We start from the raw sequence: 20,867 nt of genomic DNA, 5'->3' as shown, positions 1-20,867 counted from the left end.
TTTTCAGGGGTTTTCCACGTAAAAACTCTGGTGTCTCTTATGAATGTTTCACCCTCTTTCTTATCTGCTTGTGTGCTGGATCTTCGTACAATGCTAAGACGTTAAATCATATATTTCTCTACCGCCGCGAATATTCCAGGATGCAACAATTCGCTTATACGAAATTTTAAATTCAAAACTTTTTAGTTGGTGGTGGAAACTATTAACCAAGATGAGTTGCGTGCAGTAAGCTAAATGGCTGATGTCCTTATCGCCATAAGCCCAAAGACTTATAATTTTTCAGAAGACCAAATCAGCAACAGATCCCCGCAGCCACTTATTATAAACCGACGCCACACTTGACGAATTTTCCAATCGAAAAGATCAGTTCTTTCTCCATATAACTCTTCCTCCTTTCTTCTTTCGGTGTTCTAAAAGAAGCGCTTTCAGTGAACTTCTCCAGCTCATCAAATGGGCACATCTTCGGGTAATTCTAAAACCTGTTTCAATGATTCTTGATTCAATGGAAGTTCTCTTTACTCTATATGATCAGCTGCGAATATTTCTTTATGTTATAAAGAAGAAGATATCAGAGCGCAATTGCTCGTCGACATCGATCTGCCATCTCCGCCTCCGTCGGTGCCGGGAGCCGTGAAGATGAGCGTTCGGAGCCTCTGCAAGGCGACTGAGAAGTCCGGCGAGCAGATACTTAAAGGAGTGAGTTTGGAGCTGGCATTAGGTCAGGTGGTGGGGATCATTGGACCGAGCGGCAGCGGCAAGTCAACGCTCCTTCGAGCTCTGAACCGCCTATGGGAACCTACGGCAGGCGCCGTCTTTCTTGACGGAGCCGACATTCGCAGCCTTGACGTGCTTGCCCTCCGCCGCCGCGTCGGCATGCTGTTCCAGCTCCCCGCTCTCTTCGAAGGTAAACAAACACAGTCCTTGGAGACAAAATTTTTTTTTTTTGGATCTTACTTAAATGGATCAAATATATTTAAGATGGTTTCTTCCACCATTACATAAATTTATTAATCCACTTAATGAAATATTGTGGCATGAATTTTTTTGTTAAATTTGTTAGGGAGTTTTAACGTTTTGAATTATTTTTTTTTTCTTTGTTGTTTTTTTGTTCATGTTGTTTTTTTTTTCTTTTTTTTTTTAGTTTTGAATCAATTAAGATAAACTTACACATAAGGGTGGAACCCCTTTGAGCATGGGGGACATTTTCCTCCCTAAATTTTTTTTTTGTTTATTATAAGATTCTTTAGATAATTTATCACTTCAATCTATTTTTTAATTTTTATTACAAGAATTTTTAGGCAATTATCCCCTCAATATAATTAAACACATTGTGTAGATGTGTTATTATTAGGAAAATATGAACAAAATACTTATCAAAATTTGTATTTTGTTCATTGTTTCCTAAGATAACAATAAATACATGTCGAACCTCACTAAGGGGCGCTGCCCACTTAGACCCCCGATGTATCTGTCAACAGTTATTTATAAGCTCCCCTTGAAAATTATGGCCGTTTCCGCCCCATGCTCACACACACAAATCATATATGCAAACTTCAAATTCAATACTCTCTTAATTGATAGTCAAAACTTCCAACAAACCTATCAAACTGAGTTATGCTCTTTATTTTGTATTTATTATTCAATAGAAGAGGTCGTTGATATTAACACTAATGTTTATCACATAATATAAAAAAAAAAATTAACAAAAAATGATTAATAGTTCTTGAACGAATTCTCATCAATTTTTAATTATATTAATCTTATCATTATTATAAACCATAATACTTATGATCAAATTATTTCAAATACGTCATAATAAATTGTATGACAAATTTATTCAGTTCAATCTATATGGAAAAAATTTATCTCAGCCTATAATATTAATTAAAGATATAAATTTAATTTAATATAAATTATATTACATTAAAATTTTCTATCATAATTTTTTTAAAAAACTAAAAGGTGAGGAAGTTGTAAACAAATAAAATTTGTTCTATGTTATCTTAATAATCAAACACTGCAAGTTAGGCTTCACGCTATTAAGGAAAAAAAATATAGTGTGGTCACCGGAGGTGAGTTTAGGCATGCGATTAAAAGGACGAGGTAGGCGGTACCGCGAAGTACACACACGAGAGGGGAAGGAGGTATTTCGTGGGGCCCACAAGTCCCATCACTGCAGTGAGTGGCGGAATAAATCCGCGGAGTACGGAAAATATCAAGTTGTTGGAAACGGTTCAACCGGTGGAGGTCGTATCTCGTCCATGTTGCCGCCGCTCCCAGAAATGGCCGAATCCACACGACTTCGTCTGGCCCATCCGAACCTTTTTCCGGTTTAGTCGACCGGTCTTCATCTGCCGCCGAACCGCTGAGAACCGACCAGTCGGGTGAACCGGTGCAGCGCACCACGTAATCGTTTCTCTAGTTCCACGCAATTGTTTAGGGCATTTTCATGCATATCATATAATTTTTTTATATCTATATATATCATATTTAAGTATTAATATTTATTTATATAATATTTTAATGACTTAATTACTTCAGAATTTATATATTTAAATTTAGAAAAATTAATTATACACCAGCATAAATCAACTACATCGGATAAAGATTGCATATTTAAATTAAAAATTTTCAAAATTAAATTCAAAATCATATAAATATATTTCAATAAACTTATGGTTAAACTGAACGGATTGATTAGACGAACCCATTAACATTAAAAATAATCAAATCCAACTTCTAATAAACCCAAATGGAATACTTCAAATATATTTAAAAACTAGAATAATCAAATGATCTCCAAATATTTTATTATTATATAACTATTTAATATTTTATTCATCATTTAACAACTAATATTTTTTTATTTATAAAAATAAGCCTCAATCACTCTCATTCACAGTAATGGTGCTGTAATACCACTCTAATATAGAAAAGCATGATAAAATCTCAGCTTTTATAAAATTTTCATTCATATAGGCTTCGTTTTTGACTGTTTTCGCAGCCATTTTTAAATTTTTATATTAAAAAGCTGCTTCAAGAATCAATAAAAAAAAGTCGCCTCAAACGAAGTCTTAATTGTGATATATGCAAATTCATAAATTTATTACATTTCAATATTATGAATAGTTGCCACTCAATTGGATGATAATGAAGCAGGTACAGTAGCAGACAATGTGAGATATGGTCCAGAGCTAAGGGGGAAGAAGCTGAGTGACATTGAGGTTGGGAACCTTCTGAGCATGGCAGATATAGATCCCTCCCTCTCATCAAAACCTGCTTCAGATCTCTCAGTGGGTCAAGCTCAAAGAGTCGCCCTTGCCCGCACACTTGCAAATAATCCCGAGGTACAACCACTACAGAGAACTCAGGAATTACCGGCTGTTTTTTCCGGCGGTTTCGCTAAAATTTATGACAGTTTTTTTCTGTCGGTTTCTTTAACAATGGCTTAAAGATCTGAACTTGTATGATTTGAAGTTTTGATTATTTTTTGGTGAATTTAGGTGCTACTATTGGATGAGCCAACGAGTGCATTGGATCCAATATCAACGCAAAACATTGAGGAGGCAATAGTGAGACTGAAAAAAACGAAGGGAATGACAGTGGTAATTGTGTCTCATAGTGTGAAGCAGGTTCAGAGAATTGCTGATGTTGTTTGCTTATTGGTTGCTGGTGAGGTGGTTGAAGTGCTTTCTCCTTCCCTGCTCTCTCAAGCTCGCCATCCCATGGCTCGTCGTTTCCTGGAGCTCAGTGGCTAATTTTCCTTTAATTTTTTACTCTCTCTCTCTCTCTCTCTCTCTCTCATACACTCATTGCTTGTTAAGGGTTAAAAATTCCTTCGTTCACACAATTCTAAGTATCAATTACTTTCTTTATGGAGATACGGAGGAGGGTATTTACATTGAGAAACTTTTCTATGGTTCAAATTTATGTGCTTAGTTTGGGCAAATTTTACAAGGACTGCAGTAATTAATCTGTTCAATAGCAGTACCATAGATCATTCTATGTTTATCTTTCACGCTACAAATACAAACACTTTTATTATTTATACTTGATACATCACCAAAAATGATCTTGATCAAGGCATAATGAAGTGGTTAACTTTCAAAATTAAATTGGTGGTCATCCAAAATTCAATTTCAGCAAATTTATAGTCAAGCTGAACATCTCGAAGAGACGAACCCAACGACACAAAAATTGGTTCAATCTGAGCCCAAATTGGAGGTCAAAGCAAAGTTAGAATATTCAAAGCATAAATTTTTTTGGTATAAAAATATTTTGTACTAAAAAATTATTTTATGAAGCAATAAGAAAGTCACCTGAATTCCTTTTGTACAATTTTCTTAATGTTTTCTCAAATAGATTGTAAATATAAAAAAAAAAATCAAAAATTCCCTATACTAAAAAAAACTGTTTTAAAAAATATTTAAAAAATGATCCCAAATGAACCTAAATCTGAATTTAGAAAGCACTGTGAACTATGAAGCATCATTCTTTCCATTACAAAAAGCAAATGTTTCTGAAACTAAATAAGAGTAAAATGCATTGAATTGAAGTGTAAGTTCCATAGGCATAATAACATATTCATTCAATTAAATATACTTTTTCTCATATAGAATTAGCAACTGGAAAGGTATTAGACCGAAATCTTCTTTTAAGGAAATCAGAAAGGTCTCCCGGCTCTGTCTTGGAGTATTATAGCGAGCAGCCTACTTATTATTAACATTCTTTCCTGCTGGTTGTGGAGGCAACATTGGCAAAACCCATGATGGTGCTGAGTTGAGCCACAGAGCGTCACCATCATCTTTATGCTTGAAATCGGGATAGGTTGGTTTTAGCTGCATATTGCAAAGAAAAGCATACAAAAAACAAGCAATATCAGTTATTTTTGTAGTGGCAATAGAAAACCACATTGAAAACAGGTCTAGAACAGTAATGGTTACCTTTGATGATCTATTATCCCACCATTGCTTTGGATTTTCGATAAGTCTCTTCCACAGATCATCTGGTTAAATAAGGTCAAAATCAAATGTTGAATAAAAGTATGAAATTTCTTCAATAAGGTTTTCAAATACTATGAAAACAGGGTAGATGGTGGGGGATTGAATTAGCAAAATGTCAATAAGATGACAAATAAAAATAAAGAGTGGCCAATGATTTGGCAGGGATTAATATTAGCATACAACAAGATAAGGATCAACTTCATCAACCAAAAGAAAAAAAACACCAGCAATTCCAATAAACTGGATTAATATTAAGCTACTATTAGACTGGTCCAGCCGGTCCATACGGGCTGGCTTACAGGAAATAGCGGAAGAATTTCTGCCTCTGCCTCCTATATGCAGGAGCCGGCCACCTTCCTCAAGGAGCTGTTTAGGAAGGTTTTTGAAGGGAGTTGGTAGGGAAATTTCAAAGTAGGGGCTGTTTAGGGATTTCCTATTTAATTGTATGAATTAAATTGGTTATTTTCCTAGGATTAGGGCATCTTGAATTTGGCTGAAATTTGGTATCTCTTAGGTTTTAGGTTTTGAGCTCTAGCGGCGTCTAGAGATTGGGAGAGAATGATCCTCCTCTCGAATAGAGGATCAATTGTATCTTGCTATTTCTTTCCATTAGTTTGATTATCGCAATAAAGTTACTGTTTTTTTAATTTTTTTTGGAGTTTGGAAGAGTATTTTCGCTGTTTTTGTCTTTAGAATCAGGGCTTTGATATACCTTGGCAAGCACTTTTAGCAAATTTGCTTTTTGTAACTTTTGTCGTGCTACCACTGTCACCAAACACCAACCCTTCAAGTCTTGGAACCACCCAACTAGGTGCAGTGTTTAGCCATAACCCGTTCCCTGTCTCTTTGTGTTTGAAATCTGGATTCTTGGTACTTAACTGCAGTATAGCAGATGCCAAATAATAATAAGATGACAAAATAACCCCTGCTAAAAATAAAAAAAAAGATAAAAAAAAGGGATTCTTGTCAGAACAATCAAGCCAACAAATAATACAAAAAATTAATCACCAGTCCCTTCTGCTTCCCTTCCCGATTGTCCAACCATTTTTCAGGATCAATAACCAATTCATCCCACAGTCTCTTGACATTATCAGATGTCTTCGTGTCACCTATATAATAAGATACAAAATGCTTAATTTAGATTATACGCATGCAAATATATTACAGTTCAATCTCTATGAGAGACCAAGGCTAGCTTCTAGAATACCGCTGAAACGTGCGGGTACAAGAGAAAGAGTTCATTGTATGTTTTAACACTAGGAGCAACTAGCAGAAAAGAAATAAGAGCAAGATTGGCAAAATGCAAATCATAACTCAATGAACCCTAACATGAAATGCAAAGAAATAACAAAAAGATAATAGTTGCTAAGCAACATAAAGCAATGTGGAGTTTGAGTCATCCACTAAGGCTATTATGTACCTTTCCTACAAGATAGTTTTAAAACTTGTTTGAGAGAACGGAGTTTTCTAATAGAGAAGTTAACATCAGAAAACTTTTGAAAACAGTACAAAAATACAGTTCTCTAAAAAGCATTTATGCAAAAATGGCACATACATAACAACAACAAAAATTTCTTCCATTTCGAAACTGAAAAGGCGAAATTAAGCAGTCTCAAACGAGGCCTAAATCTGATAACTGCAATCACGTGGTTAAAACTACCATAACTTTTGTCATACAGTAAGAATATGCCATTATGTCTTCAATTTATGGCCCCAAAAGATGGATCGCTGCAAATACCAACTATGATAGTATTATAAACTTTCTGATTCAATCAAGTTTCAGGACATCGCTAATTCTCTCTACCAACACCTTCGCTTCTTTCTTAGGTGAATTGGCAAAAAAATCCCTAGTTTACTTTTCTTCCCTCCTTTCAATATTGGCACCTCTCTCTCTTTGAATCTCCCAAACCCGCATAACTAAAATTTAGGCCGACCAAATGTCACTGCTACAATCACCATGACTCAGCAACACCCACCTCCACCCCCTTGGCCTGCACACGAAACAAAAAAATACCGAAAAAAAAAAAGAGATGAAACTTCAACTCCAGGAAAGTAAGTTCATCTTCTAAAATAACATGAACATTGTGTTCACCCACTATCCACCAACCCAACCTGATCTCGGACCTATTACACTCCTCACAGTTGCTTATTTCCGCTCTTTGGCTTTTACCTAAAGACTCAAACCTCAAAAGGGCAAGCAAAAGCCGACATGAAATGACAGGACCAAGATGTGAGATTAGCTTTATTTCAATACTTAGGTTTTGAACGTTCAATGAATAAAAAAGTCAGTAAGTTGGAACAAAATAGGACCAAAATAGAGGATTCTTTAAATCTCAAGGACATGAATAATTACCTAGGAACTGCTCAACAATGTATTCACAATAATACAATGAACTTTCAAGAAAAGAAGAGCACTTAGTAAACTATGTTTGATTGGATATCCACATATGTGCCAAATATATGATATACTAGCCAAGATGACTTTTGAAGTTGTCGAGATGATTGCAAAACCTAAACAGAATGCCTTTTGCATTGTACAATCAGCACTGATACTAATAGTTAGAAGTTAAACAAAGTGAAAGATAAAATTTTAATTAGAAAAAAATACAACATTTAATCGGACTGATTGGGAAGAACTTAAAAGCTGCTTGGTTGAAAGGACAATAATGATAATGATGGGTATGATGAATAAGAATGTATCATCCACAGTCATAAGCCACCTTGAATCAATAGTCATAATGACAACAACAACAACAACAACATCAAGCCTTTATCCCACTACGTGGGGTCGGCTACATGAATCCTTTTTCTCCATTGTGTCCTATTAAATGCTCGGTATTTCTCGTTTTTTAGCGCGAATTTAGCTCTGGGAGGACGTATCTCTACGTCAGGTGGGAGGACACAATAAAAATTCCATAAACAGAGAAGAGGGCTTGATTGTAGTTATTATGTCAATGAAAGAGCCAAAGTACAATATCTGTAGGCAAGCAAGACAAACCTAAGGGGGTCGATAAAGGGTAGGGGTGTCAATATTAGACCCGACCCGAAAACCCGAGCCAAATACCCGACCTGAAAATTTCGGGTTCGGGTCACTAGTAGGGTCCGGGTTCAACAATTCGACCCATTTCAAAAATTGGGTCTGGTTCGAGTTGACCGTTTGACCCGAAATTGACCTGTTTTTGACACGGCAACCCAAGATTGACCCGTTTTTCACCCGTAAAGCGGAGATTGACCCATTTTTAGACCCGAAAACTAATAATTTTTTATTGGCACTGGGTCATTCGGGTTGGGGTTGACCCAGACCTAAAGCGGGTCGGGTTCGGGTCCAAAAAATCAACCCGTTTGCAAAAACGAGTTGGGTTCGGGATGACCCGAATAGTGTCGGTCAAATTCGGATTTGACCCGAACCCGACCCGTGACCCGAAATTGACACCCCTAATCAAGGGACTAGGTAGAAAGAAAAAAAAATATCATTACAAAATATTACAAAGAATCAATATTCCCTTAATTAAAATAAATGATAAGTAAAATGCAGTAAAATAAGGAAAAAAAATTGTCCACATGGAAGATAATTTGGGTGGCAATTCTAGCTCTCAAATTCTGGAGAAACATATCTCATCAAAAGAGTTATATTTGACTGATGAAATTATGAGCATGGTTTATGAAATTGATTGCGGCACATTTCCTTTGTTGAATAGTCCTTAATTCTTGCATCATCAAGTAATTTTCGTCCTAGGAAGGGGCGTTAATTGTCTAATTATAATTCCACGCTCCCACTCAAGATGGGAATTGATCATTTCTAGCATGGAAAAGATAATGCTGAATCAGATTTCATTTAGAGGTTTAGTAAGGACATCTGTTGTTTAATATTTTGTCAGAGTGAAGATAACTTTGATGATATCTTATTCAGTTTTCTTCTTATGAAGTGCCTATCAATCTCAATATGCTCAGTTCTATCATGATGAACATGATAGTTAACAATACTAATTAGAGCTTGGTTATCAAACATCATTCTCATTTGTTCTTTAATGAGGATATTGAAATCTTTCAAAAACTTTTGAGCAACATTCATTCATAAAAATCATGAGCTATGGCCCTGAATTCAACTTCAACGCTATTTCTAGAAACAACTGCCTACATTTTATTTCTCCAAAAAACTAGATTTCCTCATAGGAATCAGCAAAAGCCAGATTCAGATTTACGATCAATTATAGATCTAATCCAATCAATAATCAATATTAGTGAAGATTTTAATAATTCTTCTCCTGAATGTGAGTTTTGAGTGGAAAAAAAGGTTGACAGTTGACAAATTTCACACCAAAATAAAGAATGAATAATTTTTTAAAATGAATAAAATTTAAATGACCAAGATAAAGATGTCATAACATGTCAAATTCAAAAAATTGGAGAGGAGAAAGCTTAATTTTATTATACAAAATTATCCCTAATTATAGATCTAAACAAGATGTCTTAATAAAGAAACAAATAACTGTAGAATCATGCATAATTGCCTTAATATAATCCTTCTTAAATCAGCCACCCAAATATGGAAGGAGATCGGCGTGATTCAGGTGAGCCTCCCACAGATTCCCATCCTAACCATGGGATCATGTGTCAGGCACAGTTGGGATTTAACAGAGATCGGCATGATCCAAGTGAGCCTCCCACGGATTATCATCCTAGTCATGGGATCAAGTGTAAAGGGACGACTGAGATTTTAATACTCCCCCTAAAGCTGGGGAATACATATATGTCATTCTCAGCTTGGAAATTAGTAGCAAAAAGGTAGAGTTAGTATGTCCCTTGGTGCACCATAGAGACCTCCATTTGGTCAAAACTTGAGGGAGGAATTAGCTTTAGATATTGCAACAACAGCAAATGATAGGGATGAAGGCTATATCAATCAAGCCTGCAATGTGCAAGGCAGCAATGAAGGCTATGTTGAATAATAGCCCTTAAGATATTGAAAATGGCAATAAAGGCTGGTAGAGGGACAACAGGAAAAGTGGATTAATTATACTTTGGGTCCGTCTCTCTCGATTCTCAAGGGAATGTCGACAATGAAGGCACGACAATAAAAAAGGAAAAAATATATATTTTTTTAGGTTACGGCAAGCTTCAAGGATAAGAGCAAAAACATAAGTCTCAAGTGATTCATCGCTCAACACATAGATCTCCTCCTTCAAGGTCATCCGACGTCACCTAAACAAACTCTATTCGATAGGCCAGTACAGGTGCACGAAGGCCTCTGATCCCTATGGTATGATCGTGCAAGTCTTACACCCTTGCTTGTCCCTGCCCCCGCATGAGAGAGAACTCTCGGCTCTTTCCAAACATACACAGGAGGAGGTCCCACGATCGCTTCTGCTCGATCGACTCTATACATCGCACGCAAGAGGAGCCATACCGCTCGATACCTCGGTCTTGGATGCACGAAGGTCATCAGAATTTAGACAATGAAGGCCTGTGGTGAGAACCAGTATTCCTCAAAATCTGACAATGAAGGCCGGTGGAAGGACCAATATTCCTCAGAATTCATGTAATGAAGGTTGGTGGAAGATCCAATATTCCTTAGAATTTAAACAATGAAGGCCGGTGGAAGGCCCAATATTCTTCAAATTCTGACAATGAAGGCCGGTGGTGGAAACCTACATTTCTCAAAATTCTGGCAATGAAGGTTGGTTGTGGGATGTATTCTTCATATTTCCGACAATGAACGCTGGTTTCTCATCTCCGGTTCCTTTGATTCAAGGATCTTATACCATGTTAAATTTAGAGAATTTGGAGAGGGAAAAGACTTAATTTTATTATATAAAATTATCCCAATTTATAGATATATACAAGATGTCTTAATAAAGAAACAAATATCTATAGAATCATGCATAATTGTCTTAATATAATCCTTCCTAAATCAGACACCCAAATATGGGAGATCGGTGTGATCTAGGTGAGCCTCCCACGGATTCCCATCCTAATCGTGGGATCAAGTGCCAAGGAACGGCTGGGATTAAACAGAGATCGGCATGGTCCAGGTGAGCCTCCTATAGATTCCCATTCTAGTCGTGGGATCAAGTGTCAAGGGACGACTGAGATTTTAACATAACAAAACTGCAATCTCGTTAAGACAAGATACATAATAAGCATATTACTTTCTTTGACATTAAGGACAAAGGAAAATTCACAATGTGTATGAGAAAATTTATAAACATAGTTTATATCCGTGGTAATTTTGCTGATAAATCCTTTTATAAAATATACATGTGTTCCAATAATTAAAAATTATTTAATCATTCTAAAATTATTTCTAATACTAGTTAGTGCTCCATCATACATATTTTTAATAACTTCAACATATCTTTGACAAAAAACTTTCTTAACGCACAACAAATTAATTTTCATGGTTCTTGCTCATACATATTCTCAAAATCAATTAAAACTAACCATTTGTTCACCTTTTCTACTTTTCTATTAATTCTATTAAAGCAAAAAAAATGTGCAAATGAATAAATGATTAAGAAACAATAACACTTAGATCATTGCTTCAAGAGTCAAGAAATGAATATTTCTCTTCCATTCATGTTGACATTACAAACAAACATTACCTTATTCTTACAAAAGTAACACATACCATCACTCCAAAAAGATATATGTGCTTTAAAGAAGTAAACAAAAAGAGGCGTGAGAAATATTTGAACACAAAAAAAGCAAAAAATATAGCAAATAAATAATTGCATAAAAGACAATAGAGGATCACCTTCAGAGGATTGTGCGTCTGGACGGGCAGGGTCCGCTTCAACTAACAGAGAATATATAAAAGCAAAAGGAAACATTCAATTAGGATATTAGCCAAAATCCAATTGACAGATAACGAGTTATGAATAGAAATAATTTAGGGGTTTAATCTGCCAAGCATAGTTAAAAAGTCAAGAACAATAAAATGTAATCACCATGTTGTTTGCCTTAGATTCAGTGCACTATAATAATCAAAATCAGAGCATAATTAGAAGGTGCAATCCAAGTTATCAACCGAAATTTCATTTAAAAAATCATTTGCTTTTGATTCAAAATGTTTAAATGAAACAAAATAAATAAATAGACAAAGGTGCAATCAATAATGTGAATAAAATTTAAACTCAAGTGCAAGAAAAACAATCAAAAGACTTGGAATACCTGAATCAGAAGTAGATACCTCATCCTGCGTCTGTATGTATCCACCTCTTCTTGGTGAACAAGCATCCTTGACAAAGTTCAGGCTATGAGCTATAAGCTAAAAAATCATAGCCTGCATGTTAGTTTCACAACAATAACATGTAAAATTCGACATAAGACAACAAATTGAAATTAGCATAAAAAGCATAATCGCAATATAGGAATGATAAACACCTGGAAAATTATATAAGAAAAATCATTATCTCAAACAATGTTTATTTTTTCCTACAAAAAAATAAGTATTTGCAAGTTAGCCTGGCTAATATTTGCTAAGATTTAACCTAGCATTCCACATAATTACTGTTCAAAGAACCAAGTAAAACAGAAAAACAACATTCACAATTTACAAATTATTTAAAAGGTTAAAGTTATTAAAAGTACAGAAAGATGAAAACATTGTTTAAACAGCACTGGTTGTCTAAAACAAACGAGATTAATTATCATGAACATTTCTCCAAAAATTCAATTATATAAGTGATGGGGACATCAGAGCATGGAAAGTCTATCAGAGACATGGCCGTCGATCTACGGCCATGATTGAGTCGATGTATTTCTGAGTTGTACTATTTATTTGCTTTTATTATGTCATGTTGTATTTGCTTTATCACTGTTTCCGTTTTTACCCCTTATTTAAGAGAGGTCGATGGTAAGCGCCATGGGCGTTGTCGCCTTTTATTTTTCTTGAGTCTTTGTACGAGGCTCTATATAGCCCCACTATTCTCTTTTCAGGTTAATGATAAAAAAATCTCCACATGTTTGAGTTCTGGTGAGAGCATGAGAGCTCGGAGTGAGATCCCTAAGAGAGGGAGAATTGCGCATCACCCACCAACCTAGACGATTCGGGTTCGTGGTCTTACTTCCTACCTTTTTCCCTTCCTCCTCCAACCTCCACCGTCGGCCCTACCACCCCCTTTCCCCACCAACGTTCAAGCCTCCGCCCTCACCGAAATCCTCCTTTCCCCTCACCCGCCGAAACTACTCAGAAAAATTAAATCCCCATCTTGTGCACCTTCCATAAATGATTCCCCCTTAATTTGGGAAGGTTCACTTTCAAATTTCAATTTAATTTGAAATTGAAAATTTCTTTCCTAATTGGGAAATCTATTTTAGAAAAGTTCCTAAATTAAATCTATTTTAATTTTAAATTCAAATTGGATTTAATTAAAACCTTTCATAATTTATAAACCCAAATTAAGAAGCTTTAATTCCCCCATCATTAAGCCTAATTAGCCCCATAGCCGCCGGCCCCTATAGGAGAGATTTGGGGATTTATTTCCTAAATCCCCCCTCTCCTCTCTTGGAAAGATTTTCAAAATCCCTCATCCCTCCTTTTGGCCGAAAGTTCATAAGTCCACATAATTAATTATTTCCAAAGAGGAATATCTCTTATTGGAAAAAATTTAAAGCCCCTCTCATGCTTGTCGCCGCCCCTCCCCCTCTCCCTTTCTCTCTTCCTTTGATTATTTTCCATTAAGAAGATAATTAGGAAGTGTTCGAATTAGAATTCCCTCCATCTCCTCTCCCAAAATCTGAACCAAATCTCTCACCCTAGCCCTCATACTTGGTCGGCAACCTATTCCCCTTTTCTCTCTTGATTTCTCTAGATTACCTCCTCCATCTCAAGACGAGTCTTCAAGGGAAGCATCAACGATCGTCTTCAACATCTCAACCTCCCAAAAACATGCATGGCCGATCAAGATCTTGACTAAAGCCTTGCTGAGATTTGACCAAATAAAGAGGGATTATTTAGAATGCCCCGACTTCAAGGAGACCTACTCTCTATTGTTCACAAACAGCACACGCCTTGTGGACGATTTCGTTTTGGAGGATGGATATCTTTTCAAAGCCCAAAAGCTTTGCATCCCTAGCACCTCCCTTAGAGAATTTCTTGTCTGGGAACTCCATGCCAGAGGCCTCGCTGGGCACTTCGGTCAGGACAAAACAATTGAAGCCGTGGAGTACCGTTTTTATTGGCCCAGCTTGAAGAGAGATGTCGGTCAGATGGTCAGTAGGTGTCACACTTGCCAACTGGCCAAACAACACAAACAAAACACTAGTTTTTACATTCCTCTGCCTGTCCCTAGTTGCCCTTGGCAGGACGTTAGCATTGATTATATCTTAGGTCTGCCCATGATTTAAAATTGTGCAATATGAGGCTCGCCTTGAGGCTCGCCTTTGCGCAATTCCAATAAAAAATGCCTCGATGCTTACGCCTCGAGTTTTTTTATGAGGCTTGCGCCTCAACTTGGTTGAGGCCCGCCTTGCCTCACTGGCATAAGGTTTACGCTTCACGCTATATATATTAAAACTTACATAAATCTTGAAGTAAATGTCCGACATTGGACTCTATAGGAGAGGAGGAAGGGGAGAGAGCAGTTCACCATAATGATGATTCAAATGAAGAAACCCTTAGTGATGACAGTGCTGATGACTTATGAGTTCTTATGTTATATGTCATTGCTATTTATTTTTTGGAAATTGGAATTATATGTTAATGAAAAGAATACTAGGATTTGGGAAAGATAGAATTTTGAGTTGAACTATATTTCATGTTGTCTTATTATTGAGATATTTTGATTTCACTTCATATCTTATGCTTTTTTATATTTTATATTATTCACTTATTAGTATATAAAAAATTTATCATTTTATGTTTACCCAATCTTTTGATTTTGAGGTTTACGCCTCAAAACGCATTGAGGCATACGCCTCGCCTCACTAATGAAAAACGCCTCAATACCCGAATACGCAATTTTAAACATTGGGTCTGCCCAAGACGATCCGTAGGAACGACGTCATTTGCGTTGTAGTAGATCGGTTCTCCAAAATGACTCATTTTCTACCTTGCTCCAAAACATCCGACGCCTCTTACATTGCCAAGCTCTATTTCAAAGAGAACGTCCGTTTATATGGTTTATTCAAAATCATCGTATCAGATCGGGATGTGAAATTCACTAACTATTTTTGGAAAACCCTTTGGATGAAAATGGACACTAAATTGCAATTTTCCATTGCCTTTCACCTACAAACTGATGGTCAGACCGACCTAGTCAATAGGAGCTTGGGCAATCTATTACGTTCTCTAGTCGGCGAGCATATTAAGGATTGTGATTCCATTCTCCTTACTGCTGAGTTGCTTATAATAATTCATTGAACCGAACCACTAGTCTAAGTCCTTCTGAGATTGTTTACGGGTTCAAACCTAGACAACCACTAGACCTTATACCTATGTGTTCTAGGTATAAGATTTCTGAGTATGCATCATCATTTGTATCACATATGCATGGACTTCATAAAGAAATCGCATGACAAATTGAAAAGAGCAATAATGATTACAAACTATGTGCTGATTTGAAACAAAAATTTTGAGGTTGGTGACTCCGTGATGGTGCGGATTCGTCCGGAACAATTCCCGTGGGGAACAATTAAGAAGCTGCATTCTAAGAGTGTTGGACCATTCAAGATAATTACGAAAATCAATGATAATGCTTATGTAGTAGATTTGCCTACAAAATTCAACATCAATCCCTCCTTTAACATAGAAGATCTAGTTGCATATGAGGGTCCTGATTTCAACCCACCAAATCCACTCATACAGCGACCTTGTATGACCCCACTATGTGAGAACCTAAACCTACCTCCACTACCAAATATTCCTAAATCACTCGTGGCAGAAAAGGTGGACTCGATCCTAAGTGATGATATTATTTTCACAAGGGAAGGTGGACGACGGAGGTACTTGATCAGGTGGAAAGGAAAGCCCGAGTCTGAGGATACGTGGTTGGATAGCAAAGAGCTGCAGCAGATTGACCATGATGCATTGGAGATCTATGAGAGCACCAGAGACGGTTACTTGACCGAGCCGAGCTTTCTCCCACCCCGGGAGATGATGGGGACATCAAAGCGTGGAAAGTCTATCAGAGACGTGGTCGTCAATCTACGGCCACGATTGAGTCGATGTATTTCTGAGTTGTATTATTTATTTGCTTTTACTATGTCATGTTGTATTTACTTAATCACTCTTTCCATTTTTACCCCTTACTTAAGGGAGGTCATTGGAAAGCCCTGTGGGCATTGTCGTCTTTTATTTTTCTTGAGTCTTTGTACGAGGCTATATATAGCCCCACTTTTCTCTTTTCATGTTAATGATTGAATGATAAAAAATTTTCCACGTGTTTGAGTTCTAGTGAGAGCATGAGAGAGCTTGGAGTGAGATCCCTAGGAGAGGGAGAATTGCGCATCACCCACAAACCTAGACGAGTCGGGTTCGTGGTCTTACTTCCTACCTTTTTTCCTTCCTCCCTACCTCCCCCCCACCCCCCCCCAAAAAAAAATAATAAATAAATAAATCCCCGCCTTGTCACTTCCATATAAATGACTTCCTTTAATTTGGAAGGTTCACTTTCCAAATTCTCAGAAATTTAAATTGAGAATTCAAATTTCTTTTCCCTACATTGAGAAATCTATTCTAGGAAAGTTCCTAAATTAAATCTATTGATTCTTAAATTCAATTGGATTTAATTAAAAACTTCTATTCCAAACCCAAATTCAAGAAGCTTTAATTCCCCCATCAATCGAGACCCAATTACGCCCCATAGCCGCTGCCCATATAGGAGTTCTGGGGATATTCCTAACGCCCCCCCCCCCTCCTCTTTTGGAAAGATTTTCAAAATCCCTCCTCCCTCCTTTTGGTCGAAATTTCATAAGTCCACATAATTAATTATTTCCAAAGAGGAATATCTCTTATTGGAAATAATTTAAATCCCCAAACTCATGCTTGTCGCCGCCCCTCCCCCTCTCCCTTTCTCTCTTCCTTTGATTATTTTCCATTAAGAGGATAATTAGGAAGTGTTCGAATGAGAATTCCCTCTATCTCCTCTCCCAAAATCTGAACCAAATCTCTCACCCTAGCCCTCATCCTTGGCCGGCGACCTATTCCCCTTTTCCCTCTTGATTTCTCTAGATTACCTCCTCCATCTCGAGAGGAGTCTTCAAGGGAAGCATCAACGATCGTCTTCAACATCCCAACCTCCCAAGAACATGCATGGCCGATCCAGATCTTGACTACGGCCTCGCCTATAACGAACAAGGGTTTGTTCGCCTCCTTCACTCTACGTTCTTTGACGTCAACCCAAACATCGACAACATCGTCGAAGAGTATGTAGAGCGCATCCTGTACACCCTTGTCGAGGCCAAAGAAGAACAACTTGGGACCGTTCAGTGGAGGATTTCAACCCAACCGTGATAAAGGTTTACCAATCTTCCTTTTCTCGTATTCTCCTTGTCTAACTTGTTCTTGTGACTTGATAGATTCATGAAGGTATTGTTCACATATTTCTGCTAAGCCTAGTAAACGTAGGACGAGAGTTTGATCCTTATGTTTCTAATCTCATTGTTAGCGTAGGAATGTTGTTTGGAAGCTACTAAATTCGCATTGCATTGATATTCTATGTTATTTTGATAATTCTAGCATTCGGCACGTGGTTTGGCCTAAGCGTAGGCACCCCTTGCTCGTTTTACATTATCATTTTAATTTGCTAATAGTTTTAATCTTACTTGCTCTTATCAAGTAATCGTGCAAATTCCTATTTCATTCATTTAAAGCATTTAGTTCTACATCAATAAGTTAACTTGAGTGTGATTGACACTTCATAAATTATTCAAAAAATATTGCTTGTCAAAGTTCAAAATTCTTGGAGTAATAACAACTTATCATACTCATTCAATTAATAAATACCACAAATCATTCATAAATAATTCACCTATGCTAAACAAAAATGAAAAAAAAAAACAGCACATGACAGCAATATCATGGCTCAATAGCATAAAATCTTTATTAATAACTATATTGAAATCATGTCAGGTACCAAGATGAAAATCAAGTCTATGACATCATGGACATTCGGCACTTTGATGTCTTCCAGTGTGGGATAACTAGGATCATGATGTGTTTGCCAATTAAAGAACAACCACATTGGCATCGGTTATTTCACAACAACCATCATAGGTTTGAAAATGACGTGAATCTGCTCTAACGCTATCATTTGGAAATGCATCATTAAAAAAATGTTGGGGAAGGAAAATTCAAGAAAAAAAAATAATCTTAAAATAGCTTGATCAAGCATCTAAAATCTAAGATGTCAACAAGTGGGAAAACGATGAAAAAAACAAAGCCCTGAAACTTATATCCTATAATGCACAAACACGTATATGGTGACATTGATATGACACGATACGAAAAGGACACGGGAAACGTTAATTATTGAAAATATAGTACACGGACATAGGTTGGACACGGTATTATAATTTTTATATCTTAAAGATAGTGTATAAAAATTGAATAAGAAGAATAATAAGAATAATTGAAAAATAATAAGTCATTTAATAAGGATCAGTGTTTAAAATGATTAATATTAGGAAGTCGAAATTCGAGGGTGAATATCATGCAAACATTGAGAAGTGAGATGACAATGTTGTCAAGAATTGGGCATCAATGTTGTGCAATGGGCGTCAAGATTTGATGTTTAAACAGCATTGGTCCTCGATGTCGAGATGGCGTCGGTCGTCGATGCTGAGATGATGTTGGACAAAGATGGAACATCGAGACATTGCGGGGACTTTTTTTTAATAGTAGGGGTGTGATTGTGGGTGTAAATATTGGTGATATCGAGCATTAATATCAAGATATCATCATACTTTAATGTTAAGATGGTTATTTTGACATCGTTAGAGAGATAATATTGTGTGTTGTTGTGAAACCCTAATTATAAACCGCTAAAGAGAAATAAAATGAGAATTTTCAGGAAATGGTATATTGAGTAAGAGCGATTAATTCAGAACTATAGAGAGAAAATAAGAAATTTAGTTTTTATTTTTAATAAATAAAAATTTAAAGTATAAGAAATTATCTTTTTATTCATAAAATATTTAAGATACGTGTCCAATTTTTTTATTATTTTTTAATCAGATACATCTTTGGCGTGTCATATACGTGTTACAGGAGTGTCGGACGCATGCCGTGTCCGATATGTGTCGAACACTGCATACCTATTTGAGAAGAAGTGTCAATGCATCATAGCTTATATCACAGGTGAAATGTTTGCAATGTGAAGTCAATCCAACAGTTCAAATTCAAGCTAATCATGCAAATAATAGCCAAATAAAGTTACACCTTGATATTTTCTTTAGTATCCTCATGCGTAAAAGTTACATTGTCTCTAGTAAGCTGCCCAGATACATATATGAGATCATTTTTCTTCAAATGGCATGCAGCAATTTCAGCCAAATCTCCTCGGAAAATTATGGGGATCCTGTAACAAGTTTGAAAATTAGAAGATATAAAATGCTATTACGCGCATTTATGAATGATGCTAAAAACAAAGAAATGAAAATGATAAAACAACATACATAATATTAAAAAAATCTGAGATGCATAGAGGCATTAATATGAGAGTTTGGAAAAGGTTTAGTTCCATGGCATTACAGCTGATGACAGAGTTACTAGATTTTCTATCAGGATGATAACACATAACCTTCCCAAAGACATTTGCTTTCGGCTAAATACTCCTTAAGAAGGCTAGGTTGGACATACAATTTCAACATAGTATGCGCTTATGGAAATCCAATTCCTTTTACTTAGAAAATGTGTTAGCACAGCCAAAGTACGAAAAATATCCTAAGTATGAGGGACGAGTCATTTATCTTTCTTGTGATCGGTCCTTAAAATTATTAGTAGCAACACTTACTCAAAAAAAAAAAAAAAAAAAAACAATATTTTAGCTTCTGCTCTCAATAAATATGTTGACAAGCTCTAGCCTTTCTCAGTTTCAAGTTTGTAACTCCCACTCCCCACCCACCCACCTATAGCAAACACACACACACAAGAAATTGATGACTATAAAGCCTACTATTTGTTCTGGAAGGGAAAAGCAAAGGACAATCATTCAGAGCACATCCCAGCCCAATCCAGCATCAACCTTTTCCATTCTGAGAACAAACAAAAGAGCTGTAATTTTGCAGCGATATAATTCCAGCTGTAAGTTTGCAAACCCTACCTAACATATAAAATCATAAAGAATCAAAATAAAAGAGCTTACCAAAACCGCGAGGTGTCCTTCGGCATCTCCATGTTCTCATTAACAATAATGGAGACACAAGCGTAAATTCCATCGGAATGCTGCTGTAGCTTGACGCCGGTATCAATGGTGCCCACAAGGTGGACAGAGTTAGCTACCTTCGCCTGAAAGGGAATCAAGCTCGGCCGCGGTAGCTCCGACGTATTCTTCAAAGTCGTTTGCTCAAGTGGAATGTCGGCCTTGGCCTTAGCCGGAGGTTTCGAGCTCTTCTGATACGCTTTTACTAACCTCTCGGTGGAGAAGGCGATAGATTGCAGGGCGGAAGCAGACTGAATGATATCCCATTTCTTAGGGTTGGAGGAGGAGAGGAACCCGGCTAGTGATCTTGAGAGATTCATGCAGACGAGGGAAATACTAAACCCTAGAACTTCCCTCGAGCTGTTTGTTTCCCTGCTCTCAACTACTTTATTTAAGAAAATCAAAAAATATTTAGGGTTATTTTGTTGTCTTATTTTAAAATTAAAAATAAACATTTAATAAAATATTTATAGATAATTTGAAATTTTGAAAAGGTTGCATG

General features: G+C 36.5%; 2 protein-coding genes across 5 annotated transcripts in view; one reads left to right on the top strand and one right to left on the bottom strand.

The window, feature by feature from the left end:
* Window positions 1-3,949, top strand: part of LOC110111552 (protein STAR1) — a 4,498-nt gene extending 549 nt beyond the window's left edge. Inside the window, exons 1-4 of one of the 3 annotated variants that reach the window (XM_020843474.2) lie at window positions 194-466; window positions 560-904; window positions 3,157-3,347; window positions 3,504-3,949. In XM_020843474.2, the coding sequence (XP_020699133.1) occupies window positions 451-466; window positions 560-904; window positions 3,157-3,347; window positions 3,504-3,758 (807 nt within the window). In that variant the 5' untranslated portion in view covers window positions 194-450 and the 3' untranslated portion in view covers window positions 3,759-3,949. Of the gene's footprint in view, window positions 1-193; window positions 467-559; window positions 905-3,156; window positions 3,348-3,503 lie in introns of those variants that run through there. The other 2 variants (XM_020843481.2, XM_028698995.1) reach the window with 2 other exon arrangements.
* A 516-nt stretch (window positions 3,950-4,465) lies between these two features.
* Window positions 4,466-20,761, bottom strand: LOC110111320 (protein OSB3, chloroplastic/mitochondrial). 2 transcript variants are annotated; one of them, XM_028698994.1, is made up of 8 exons: window positions 20,309-20,761; window positions 19,384-19,522; window positions 12,174-12,270; window positions 11,758-11,811; window positions 6,012-6,112; window positions 5,716-5,881; window positions 4,944-5,005; window positions 4,466-4,838 (listed from the first exon to the last, which is right to left on the bottom strand). In XM_028698994.1, exons 1-8 carry the CDS (start codon window positions 20,683-20,685, stop codon window positions 4,710-4,712), a joined length of 1,125 nt encoding a protein of 374 aa, XP_028554827.1. In that variant the 5' UTR covers window positions 20,686-20,761; the 3' UTR covers window positions 4,466-4,709. The 2 variants fall into 2 exon arrangements, with proteins under 2 accessions (XP_028554827.1, XP_020698793.1); XM_020843134.2 differs by having other exon boundaries at window positions 11,758-11,799.
* Between the last annotated feature and the right edge of the window lie 106 nt (window positions 20,762-20,867).

Source organism: Dendrobium catenatum, unplaced genomic scaffold, assembly GCF_001605985.2.
Source record: "Dendrobium catenatum unplaced genomic scaffold, ASM160598v2 fragScaff_scaffold_1199, whole genome shotgun sequence".
NCBI lineage: Eukaryota > Viridiplantae > Streptophyta > Magnoliopsida > Asparagales > Orchidaceae > Dendrobium > Dendrobium catenatum.
The sequence above is the reverse complement of the archived record's forward strand: the minus strand, read 5'-3'. Positions and strand labels throughout refer to the sequence as shown.

What these genes read in the sequence shown, in the direction of transcription:
- LOC110111320 (XM_028698994.1), bottom strand. Translation starts at nt 20,685, where the DNA reads ATGAATCTCTCAAGATCACTAGCCGGGTTCCTCTCCTCCTCCAACCCT. An exon ending in ATACTAAAGAAAATATCAAG is followed by an intron (nt 12,271 to 19,383) that starts GTGTAACTTTAT and finishes ATGATTTTTTAG; the next exon opens with CTTATAGCTCATAGCCTGAA. An exon ending in AAGGGAAGCAGAAGGGACTG is followed by an intron (nt 5,882 to 6,011) that starts GTGATTAATTTT and finishes GCTATACTGCAG; the next exon opens with TTAAGTACCAAGAATCCAGA.